At 45.0% G+C, this 12,351-nt stretch overlaps 1 protein-coding gene across 1 annotated transcript; it reads left to right on the top strand.

The window, feature by feature from the left end:
• The first annotated feature begins 7,413 nt into the window (after positions 1–7,413).
• Positions 7,414–10,890, top strand: LOC132385832 (zinc finger protein 420-like). Its single transcript, XM_059958059.1, has one exon. It carries the CDS (start codon positions 7,966–7,968, stop codon positions 9,571–9,573), a length of 1,608 nt encoding a protein of 535 aa, XP_059814042.1. The 5' UTR covers positions 7,414–7,965; the 3' UTR covers positions 9,574–10,890.
• The last annotated feature ends 1,461 nt before the right edge of the window (positions 10,891–12,351 follow it).

The following is a 12,351-nucleotide window of genomic DNA, read 5'->3' as shown; positions in this document are numbered from 1 at the left end:
CCTCCCCATCCTAGTACCCTATTTTTGTTTATCCATCATATCCTATAAAAAAAACCCTGTACCCCTTAAGAAAGCTAAAAATACCCTGACCTGTGTTCTTCCACCTATGCCCAGCAACCCTTTTAATGTGAATTCCTGCACCCCCAATGCACCCCCAATTCCCTTAGATTAATTCTCATCATCTCTCTCTGTATCCCATACTTCCTGCAACTCAGAACTACATGCTCTACTGACTCCTCTTCCTGACATTCCTCACACAGTCCTGTCTGGTGTTTCCCTACCAATTTCAGTGTTTGGTTTAGTCCACAGTGCCCCAGCCTTAACCTTGTCCACACAATTTCCTCTCTTCTGTATCTACTTCCTACCCTAGTACCTGCAACACTTTTATGTATTTGATATAAATGCCTCCCTTTCCCCTCCCTGTCCCTCCTTTCTTGCCACATCTGGTTAATTTTTTCCCCGATTACACACTTAACCTCCGCTTTACTAATACTAATATGCATTTCTATAATTTCTTTCTTTATTGCCCTCTTTGTAAACTCATCCACCCTTTTGTTGCCCTTTAACCCCTACATGAGCTGGAACCCATAGAAATTTAACCTGACCTCCCTGATTTGGAACTCTTGTGACTGACTGAAGGACTTCATGAAGTACATCTTGCCGGCTGTTTGAGTGAGAAGACCTTAAACTTGCTAGAACTGAAGATGAATCTGAGCATATCAATGCTTTGACTAGTTTAGATTTCTCCACCCATCACAATGCAACCAACACTGCCATCATCTCCACTGGACACACCGCTAACTTATCAGATATTCTTCTGCTGATTGCAATTGCTTTTGCTGGTATAGCCACCCCAAATCCTGTCACTCTGGTCTCAGGTTCCTTAGCACCATCTGTATAGACCTGAGTATAATCACTATACTTTTCCATCACATAACAGTTAAATGCACTTACCAAATCAATTTTATACTTTCCTTTCCTTTTTCCCTCTAACAAATGCCAGTCTACATCAGGCCATACCAGCATCCATGGAGCTACAACCGGATAAACTACTGAAGGACTTATCCTTAGATCAAACACTCCACATGATCTAGCAATATCATTCCCTACGCGACTGAAGTTTTCCCTCTGTAACCACCCATTTTCCCAGGACTCCTGCAACACTCATTAAGAAGGGTGAGAATCATTGAGTCACTGCAAATTAACCCAGTAGTTTGCCATCAATTGCGTCCTTCTCAATTCCAAAGGCATTGTTCCCATTTCTACCTGCAGGGCTGATACTGGTGATGTTTTAAAAGACCCACTGCACACTTTCAAAACCTGAGCCTGAATCACATCCAGTTTCATTATAAGAGACCTAGCTGCTGATCCATATGCTACACTTCCATAATCCAACACAGATCTTACTAAAGCCACATACATTCTCTTCAATGCTGAACAACTTGCTCCCCATTCCCTAGCAGTCAAACAGCTCATCACGTTTATTACTTTTTTACAATTCTCATCAACTTCTCTGATATGGTCTGCCCATGTTAATCGTGAATCAAATATAACTCCCAGAAATTTAAATGATCCAACCCTTTCTAATTCAATCCCATACATCCTTAACTTCTTCCCTACTTCAATTCTTTTCCTAGTGAAAAATACAGTTTGAGTTTTTTCCACTGAAAATCTACATCCCCAATCATAACCACACTCTACCACTTAATCAATTGCTCCTTGTAGTTTCCTGATTATATGCTCCGTGTTCCTGCCTCTTTTCCACAAGGCCCTATCATCTGCAAACAGTGACCTACCTATATCCACTGGTACCTTTGTGAAGACATCATTGATCATGATGATGAAAAGTAACGGGCTAATCACACTACTCTGAGGTGTGCCATTTCCCACTGTGGACTGTATTGACAATTATGATGCAATCCGAACTTGAATTTTTCTACCAAACAAAAAATCTTTAATCCAATTAAAAACTCTCCCTCCAACCCCCATCTTGTGCAGTTTAATTAATAATCCTTCCTTTCGCATCATATCATAGGCTTTTTCAATGTCAAAAAACACTGCAACTACTGATTCTTTACTTGCCTGGGCCTTTCTTATTTCAGTCTCTAAACTTATCACTGAGTCCATGGAATTCCTTCCCTTCCTAAAACCACTCTGATAACTTTCCAGCATTCCTCTCTTCTCAAGATCATATGATAACCTTTCAGTTATCATCCTTTCCATTACCTTACATATATTTGATGTTAGTGCTTTTGGCCTGTAGCTAGTGGGTTTTGACGGATCCTTGCCAGGTTACCTTATTGGAATTACTACTGCTTCTTTCCATGCACTTGGCAACCTTCCCTCCTCCCACACTCTGTTGTAAAAATGCAGTAACTTCAAGAGCGCTCCTTCTCCTAGATTTTTTAGCATAATGTAGCGTATTAGATCTTTCCCTGGGGAGGTTGGTCTCGATCTCTTTATTGCTCTCACCATTTCTGCCAAAGTAAATGGATCATCAGTTATATCATCTGTTTCTTCCCTCCTGTTTAACACACCTGGGTATTGACTCATTGTTCTTTCCCTTCTCCTTCTCCCTTCTTCAGAGAAATCTTCTGAACTGTGTATCTTTACAAATGACTTGGCCATGATCTCAGCCTTATCCCTGCTGGAGACTGCTGTTTCCTCCTCAGATATCATTACTGGATGCTCCCAATCCCTTCTATCGCCCCCCATCCTCTTAATCATTCCCCATTCCTCTCCCACAGGCGTTGTTCTTCCTATTTTGTTGCAAAAACTCCTCCAACTTGCCCTTTTAGCTTGACGTATACTTCTTCTCACCACTGCCTGTGCCTTCTTATATTGAATCAAATGCTGCATATTGTGGGTTCTTTTAACTAGCCTGAATGCTCTGTTTCTGTTTTTTACAGCCTGACCACATTCCTCTGCCCACCATGGCACTATTTTTCTATTCATCCTATTTTTAGTCCTGGGTATAAATCCTTCTGCTGCCATAATAATTGCCGAAGTCACCTGACTGTTTAATTCATCTATATCTCCAGAAATGTCAATCCTTGTCAATGCTTCTTCAGTTAACTTCTGGAACTTACCCCAATCTGCTTTTCCAAACACCCACTTTGGGACTACCCCACCTGGTATTATTTCAACTCTTTCACCCACTGAACATAAAACTGGGTAGTGATCACTACCTACTGTTGAAGCAGTCCAAACGCCCCAGTTACTGATGACAGCCAAGACATAAGACACTAACGTAATATCTAATACCGACTCAGTTCCTGTTGTTATGTTTATCCTTGTTCCTCTCCCATCATTCATACATACCAAATCCCTTTCTTCCATCAAATTTTCAATTACAGTTCCATTTGAATCTGTAATCGGATCCCCCATATTGTGCTGTGAGCATTGAAATCTGAACACCGCACTACCTTATGTCTATTTTGTCCTTGTATCCTTAGTAGGCTGTCCAAATCCAACCTTTTACATGGATTGTAGTAGTTAATTATAACCACTCCCTCCTCTCTCTCCCATATTTTCACCACTATGTATTCCTGATCGTCTCCTTTTTCCAGTACTCTATACGGTGTACCTTGCTTGATTAACATAGCACAACCTCCTCCTCCCCCTAGATTTTTATCTTTTCTTATCATTGTATACCCATGTACCACAAAGTCTAAAGCTGGTTTCAACCAAGTTTCCTGAATACACACTACATCTGATTTTACAACCATTTCCTTAATAAATTCCTTAAATTCCTGGCCATTGGCCAGTAAACTCCTTGCATTCCATTCAAAAGAATCACCATAATGAGTACTAACCAAACTATGACACGTCCTGGCTTGACTGATTAGTGAGGTTCTCCCTGACTTCTTCCCATGTCAGTCCTACTAACACTAAATGGTTTACTGTTGCTTTGACCATCAGCAGAATTTTGTCACTTTTTGACTTTACCTCTGCCGTACAATTAATGAATCCTGCAATGAATGTTACTGGAGCTTTTTTTTCCACATAAATTCTGTCATTTACTCTTCGCTGCATCTCTTGCATCCCAATTGCTCTCTGGTCATTAGGAGCATTATTCTGTTCTCATGACATTCTTACAGCTTCTGCATAAGTGATCTTTCTTTTCACTCTTATTTCTTGAATTTTATTCTCCCGTCTCATAACCTCACACCCACTATATGCCACATTATGAGCTCCTCCACAATTACAGCATTTTGGTTGCACTCCTGTTCCGCACTTTACATATTCATGAACATCCCCACATCTGGCACATCTCCTCTGCCTTTTACAGTTTTTAGCTATGTGTCCAAACCTTTGATAATTATAGCACCTCAATGGCTTTGGCACATATACCCTTACTGGGTAGCTCATGAAATCCAGGAAAACTTTACTTGGCACTCTTGCTTCTTCAGATTCAATCAATACTGTTTCACTTTCCTTTTTCATTCCCTCCTTTGTTGTTTTCAGTCTTAGAACATTAATTACTTTCCCCCCTTTGATATTCCTCTTCAACTCTTCCATGTTTATACTCATTGGTACACCCGTGATCACTCCTTTACAACCACTATTTCGTGCTCCCACCCTCCCTGTATATTCGACCTTGCATTTTCCTATCTCTTTTAGCTTGAGTGCTTTCTCAAATTGTTCCTCATTCGCACATCTTACCAATAGATTGCCATCATTAAGGACTTTTGCAAATACTATTTCCCCTATCTTATTTGCCAGAGTTGTTGTTAGCACAAACGGGTTAATTTTCTTCATGTGTCCTTGCGCCTTCTCATTAAACCCATTTATGACAACACCTCCCCTCTCAACTTGTTCATCTTCCTTACTTTCAGAACTCTCTCCACTGTCATTTCTTATTCTTTTATTCCCTTTGTCTTGATTTTCATTCATCCATCCCCTCACTATCTCCTTATTCCTTTTTGTTTCTCCCTTCACAATAATCCATTTCTCCCCAGCTGCCTACCTCTGCTCCCAAATCCCTATCCCGGTCCTTCTCCACTCTCTTTCCCTCAGCCCCTCCTCTCACCTTGTCTGCCATTACCAGACCCAGGCAACCCGCTCCCAGCAATTCCCACTCCTTCCCCACTCTCTTTCCCTCAGCCCCTCCTCTCACCTTGTCTGCCATTACCAGACCCAGGCAACCCCCTCCCAGCAATTCCCGCTCCTTCCCCACTCTCTTTCCCTCAACAAGTTCCAAACCACATTCACACATGCACCACCACCTTCCAACCTCTCAGCCCAGCCCACAACCAACCCAACAACACCGGGAGGTTTCTCTTTGTGAGGGTTTCTGGGTAAAGAGGCAGCCATGGGCAATAGTACCGGTGTTGTTCCGTACATTCGAAGGAACTGCGAGCGGATGTATCTCCTGAACGTCGCCGTGCTCCACTATGTAAATCCGAGGATTATGAACTCCGAACGAAAGTATAGTTCCCAGTTAAGCTCGGTTGGAGAGTTTACCTTCCAGTCAGTGAAAATGTCAATTAGTGCTGTACGGAAATAAAACCTTCCATCAGATTTAGTTCTCTCTGGGTCAATAACGATATGAAACACCTTTGCCTCGATGACAAGTGACTTCTGGCTTTCAGATCACAAAGGTGCCGCACTCCAATGAGAATAACCACTGCCCTCCACTATATATTCATTGGCATTGCCATCGATGGGTTCATCACTGTCAATCAGCAGATGGGGGGGGGGGGGGGGGCGATCCAAGTAATTAGTAAATCTCCAGGATCGTACATGCAGTAACACGTGATCTTTGTAGTATTGTGGAACACGACCAGAACTTGAAATAATCCCAAAGGAGAGAGACAAGTTGAGCCAAGTCACAGGTTGATTGAGGTCAGAAACAGCCCATTCTCATAAAGACAGGGATGTAGTCAGATAATTTGATGGTCAGTCAGAATGTCTGATCCGAGCCTTGTTAGAGGATGAGTGCTTATGGAAACATGGAAATCTACAATATAATACACAGTGTGCCGTCCATGTAACCTGTTCCAGAAACTGCCTCCTATTTTCCAACTGCATTGCACTCTGTGTATTCTGAGCTCCATGAAGTTATCTGAATCTCTCAAAAGACTGCATAGTATCTGTCTGTACTGTCATCGCTGACTGTGTATTCCATACACCTGCTACTCTGTGTGAGAAACCTATCTATGACATTCCAATCGACCAAGCACCTTAAAACAATGCCCCTTGTGTTTGCCAATTCAGCCCCAGGAAAAAGCCTCTGGCTGTCCACACGATCAGTGCCTCTCATCATCTTTTACACATCTATCAGGTCACCTCTCATCCTCCTTCGCTACAAATTTCGCTCAATCTATTGTCATAAGGCATGTTCTCCAATCCATGCAACATCCTTGTAAATCTCCTCTGCACTCTTTCTATAGTATCCACATCCTTCTTGTAATGAGGAAACTGAACAGAATACTTGAAGTGGGGTATAAATCAGGTCTTGTACAGCTGCAACATTACCTCACCACTCGTGAATTCAGTTCCATGGTTGATGAAGGCCTTATTAACAACAATGACAATCAGCGCTGCGCCTTTAATTGTAAAATTGACATGGACCCCAATATCTCGCTGATCCTCCACACTGCCAAGAGTCCTAACATAATATTGTATTCTGTCTTCAAATCAGGTTGGATAGATTTTGGCATAGTAGGGGAATTAAGGGTTATGGTGAAAAGGCAGGTAGGTGGAGATGCCCATCGCCAGATCACCACAGACTATAATCTCTCCTGAAATACTCTCCTTCTCCCATTGATGTCTTTTGCAAATATTTTTTACAGGTTTGAAATGGCAGAATACTTGCGCATGGGAATCTCAAACACAACAACACATCAGTTTTGCTGAATGACTGGATATTTAAGGAGTGACCAAATATTTTCTTTGCAACACCAACACCTCTGTTGTCGATCCACGGAGATGAAGAATTATCTCATAACATCTGGTAATGTGTTCTGTCACTGAAATCAAGCATTCTGTTGTAACTCAGTGAAATCCACTTGAACCGGGGAGCTGAGAACACACCAGCATTTGTTCACTGGAGATCAGTTCTTCTACTGCATTGATTGTAGAAGGGATTCAAACGTTTGACTGTCTGAATTACAGAGAATTGATCGCAGTGAGATATCATTCTCCTTCTCTCAGTGTGGGAGGGGATTCACTCACAGCCTACCCGCAGACACGCCAGTGAGTTCACAGTGAGGAGAGGCCATTCACCTGCTCTGTGTGAGGGAGGGGATTCACTCACAGCCTACCCACAGACACGCCAGTGAGTTCACAGTGGGGAGAGGCCATTCACCTGCTCTGTGTGAGGGAGGGGATTCACTCACAGCCTACCCACAGACACGCCAGTGAGTTCACAGTGGGGAGAGGCCATTCACCTGCTCAGTGTGAGGGAGGGGATTCACTCACAGCCTACCCACACACAAGCCGGTGAGTTCACAGTGGGGAGAGGCCATTCACCTGCTCTGTGTGAGGGAGGGGATTCACTCACAGCCTACCCACAGACACGCCAGTGAGTTCACAGTGGGGAGAGGCCGTTCACCTGCTCTGTGTGAGGGAGGGGAACTACTCAGTCATCCAGCCTGAAGATACATCAGCAAGTTCACACCACAGTGAGATGCTCCACCTGTTCTGACAGCGGGAAGCAATACATTCTGTCATCGATGCTGAAGATATATCCTAAAGTTCACCAGTGAGAGGACATTGACCTGCTCGGATGGTGGGAAGACATTCACACGCTCAACCAGACCACAGTGACACCAATGAGTTCACACCGGGGAGAAGCCATTCACTTGCTCTGAATCGGGGAAGATATTCACTCATTCGTCCACACTACATAGACACCAGCGAGTTCACACTGGGGAGAGCCCATTCACCTGCTCAGACTGTGGGAAGAGATTCACTCAGTCGATTCACCTGCTGCAACGTCAGTTAGTTCACACTAGGGAGATGCCATTCACATGCTCAGACTGTGGGAAAGGATTCACCCAGTCATCTCAACTGAAGGAGCATCAGCGAGTCCACACTGGGGAGAAGCCATTCACTTGCTCTGAATGTGGGAAAGGATTTGCTCGGTCATCTGAACTGAAGGTACATCAGCGAGTTCACACTGGGGAGAGGCCATTCACCTGCTCAGACTGTGGGAAGGGATTCACTCACTCGTCCAACCTGCACAGACACCAGCGAGTTCACACTGGGGAGAAGCCATTTATCTGCTCTGAATGTGGGAAGGTATTTGCTCAGTCATCTGAACTGAAGTCCCATCAGCGAGTCCACACTGGGGAGAAGCCATTCATTTGCTCAGAATGTGGGAAAGGATTCGCTCGGTCATCTGTACTGAAGGTACATCAGCGAGTTCACACTCGGGAGATGCCATTCACCTGCTCAGACTGTGGGAAGGGATTCACTCACTCGTCCAACCTACAGAGACATCAGCGAGTTCACACTGGGGAGAAGCCATTCACATGCTCTGAATGTGGGAAAGGATTCACTCAGTCATCTGAACTGAAGTCACATCAGCGAGTTCATACGGGAGAGAAGCCATTCACCTGCTCTGACTGTGGGAAAGGATTTGCTCGGTCATTTGAACTGAAGTTACATCAGCGAGTTCACACTAGTGAGAGGCCGTTCACCTGCTCTGACTGTGGGAAGGGATTCACTCACTCGTCCAATCTACACAGACACCAGCGAGTCCACACTGGAGAGAAGCCATTCATATGCTCTGAATGTGGGAAACGATTTGCCCAGACAGCTCAACTGAAGTTACATCAGCGAGTCCACACTGGGGAGAGGCCGTTCACTTGCTCTGAATGTGGGAAGGCATTTGCTCAGTCATCTGAACTGAAGGTACATCAGCGAGTTCACACTGGTGAGAGGCCGTTCAGCTGCTCAGAATGTGGGAAAGGATTCATTCGTTCATCTCAACTCCTGAGACACCAGCAAATTCACACTGGGGAGAAACCATTCATCTGCTCAGAATGTGGGAAGGGATTCACCGATTCAGTTCATCTGAAAGAACATCAGTTTGTTCACACTGTGGAGAGGCCGTTCACCTGCTCAGACTGTGGGAAAGGATTCACTCGGCGTTTTAGTCTATTAACGCACCAGTTAGATCACAGTGAGGAGAAACCATTCATATGCTCTGAATGTGGGAAAGGATTCACACAGTCATCTCAACTGAAGGAGCATCAGCGAGTCCACACTGGGGAGAAGCCGTTCATCTGCTCTGAATGTGGGAAGGGATTTTCTCAGTCATCTCAACTGAAGTTACATCAGCGAGTCCACACTGGGGAGAGGCCATTCAACTGCTCTGAATGTGGGAAAGGATTCAGTCGTTCTTCTCAACTCCTGAGACACCAGCGAATTCACACTGGGGAGAAACCATTCATCTGCCCAGAGTGTGGGAAGGGATTCACCGATTCAGCTCAGCTGAAAGAACATCAGTTTGTTCACACTGGGGAGAGGCCATTCACCTGCTCAGACTGTGGGAAAAGATTCAGTCGTTCATCTCAGCTCTCGAGGCATCAGCAAATTCACACTGGGGAGAAACCATTCTGAGGAAATGCGGATATATAAAAAATTATTTTGAACCTAAGTAACCTCTAGATAAAAGAATAATTGGGACTGAACAGGAATTTTTGAACTAAAGTAAGCTCTGTCTTCAGCAGTTAAGAAAGTCAATGGCTTATACTGGTTTCCTTTTAATTGTCAGAGGGACATTGAGAATTTGATAATATATATTGTACTCGTGTTTGAGTCAGGACTCATCGATAAGGTCAGCAATGAACATCTGTCTGGAATGAAGTCAGGACCTTGCAAAGGGAATAGCTGATAAGGACTGGACTGTATATCCATCTATATTCAAGCCTTGAGTTAGTGCACTCTGTTATCTAAGACATTAAGTTTTGCACCAACAGACTTGGTGGGCATACCAGTTCTAATAGCAGCTTGCAACAGTGATGTATGGGACTTACTATGTATGAATATACTGCTGTAACCTGACTGAGAGAGTCCACTTGTCAGATGGTTGGCAGCACTGACATGCCTTCCCTTTGATAACTGGGTCTCAGACTCTTGCAAAAGAATGCAATAAACTGTGGTGCCGAGAGGAAACTGGTCTCCCGAGTTTAACATTGGGCGTCACGAACAGGATCCCAATACAGAGAGTGCGAAGCAGACAGACTGAGTAAGCGGCCGGACCACTCCGGGGACTGCGGAGACCGACCGGGCGCCAAACCGGTATTTCACCTTTTGTCGCTCTCCGTCAGTTCCTTTGGAGGCACGGTTCTTCGCTGAGGGCTGCTTGCATATCTTGACAGGATCGGGAAAGTATCTGTCGGAAGACTTGTATAAGGTAGGCAAATTTTATTAATTAAGCAGGTACCGGGTTAATTTTACTAACTGGGAAGGCGACAGACATGCTGGGTAAATTTATCAATTCAGCACGTGGTGCCTGCTGGGTAAATTTATCTGATTGTTAATTGAGCAGGAGGCTTTGTGCCGGGTAAATTACTTAGAGAGCATGGAGTCGAGTGATACGAATGGGCCGAGTGCAGCCCTACACAATGTGTGTGAGAGTTTTCCAGACAAGGAAAAAGATTTGTGAATTTTGACTGCAGCGCTGAATAAACCGATTGGCGAAAAGAATGTGGCCACTGGGCGGGAGCCGGCGATATCACCTCTTGAGAACAAGCAGTAACTTTGATCTGGAAGATGAACTGTGGGAAGAAGTGGAAATTGTTGAAAAGGCAATGGAAGGATAAGGCAGATGCAAAGTTGAACAGTACATGATGAGCAAGTTGGAGGGATAATGCGTGTGACAAAGGGAGAGAGGTACGTACTGCAGAAGGTTGGGAGACGCTAAAGGTGGAGTGTGAATGGGTGAATGGGTGCCGAAAACGAGAGCAGGAAAAACAACATCAGCAAACCAAGGCCGGCCTAGATAGGAGAGAAGGGCAGGAACATCAGTCTAAAGTTCGAACTGACAGGGAAACAAGGGATCCCGAACCCATGTCTGGAATACCGACCCTGTTTGCGGACGGTGACCGTGATGAGGAATGGGCACCCAATGTACTCCCCCCACCTTACCAGGGGCCGAGTGCACCCGGTGCTCCCGAACACCAAGCCTCCCAGTACTCAGATACGGTGGCTGCTCGGGTAAAACAGCAGCAGCAGGGAAGGGGAGGCTGTTTATACCTTCAGATCCAGTAAGGGAATACAGAGGATTATTCCGAGACAGGGAGGGAAGAATCCAATAAAACCCCAGAGTTAATGGCTCCACAGAGACAATTGCTCACCCGAATGCTGCCTAATCCATGAGCAGCAGAGGAGGGACAGCTCTCAGTAATTCCTGTTTATACACCCCGGAAGCCTCAAGAAATGATGGTGATCATGAATCCGGCCCCAGATAGAAAAGAAAAACCAGCACACCTTACTCAGTATGTCCGCAATACTATAGAAATGTATAATGTGACCCCGCAAGATTCACTCGGTCTCTGCTGCATGATTCTCTTAGCTGATGAGGGGCAGAAATGGAAGGCAGAATTAAGATACCAAACCTATCAGGAGTTCCAGGCGGGAATCCATGATGAGAATGAACAGACGGACCAGATTATTCAAGCCTTGGAGAGGGATCTCCAACAACCTGTAAACGTCACTAAAGTACTTGAATATAAACCTAAACCTGGGGAATTGGGACCAGACTATTGGGAGCGATTTGTGGCCCACTACGCACTCTTGCAGGAGACCAAGCCTTCAGCCTAATGATTAGGAGACCAAGCCTAATGATGAGAATCCGTCCTCCCAGTTTAATGCCCTACCACTCCAATTAAGTTAGCCAAGATGATTAATACAAATAATATGGATTGGCCTGACAATGACCGATATCGAATGCGATGAGCCTTGACATATTACTGGGACTGGACTTTTGAATCCCGATCAACCCCGAAGGGAACTAATATTAAAGGTGAATATGTTCAGCGGGGAGAAGGACGCAAGCAGGATCAGAAATGGGAACCGAAGCACGGAACGCATGTGGAATTCCAGGGGGACCCAGTGTGAACTTTCCTTTACAGCCACCACCAGTCCGGGGTGTAATCTAGCAGAGAGAGACCTGCTGTGTCCGTTGGAAGTCGAGATTCTATGCACGGACAAGCGAACTGGGACTAGCGAACAACCAACAGCTTCCTCAGTTACCGACACCACACCCCCAGTGGTGCGCACTGAATCTGGACTCCACGTCGTCTGAACCCCCTCTGCCGGAGGCCGACTCTCATGTGACTCTGTGCTATGATCCCTCGGGGTGGTAAACTGGGGAAAGCCAATATTATGCACCCC

This window comes from Hypanus sabinus (genome assembly GCF_030144855.1).
Source record: "Hypanus sabinus isolate sHypSab1 chromosome X2 unlocalized genomic scaffold, sHypSab1.hap1 SUPER_X2_unloc_25, whole genome shotgun sequence".
Classification (NCBI taxonomy): Eukaryota; Metazoa; Chordata; class Chondrichthyes; order Myliobatiformes; family Dasyatidae; genus Hypanus; species Hypanus sabinus.
Note: the sequence above shows the minus strand (reverse complement) of the source record. Positions and strands in the feature narration are given on the sequence as shown.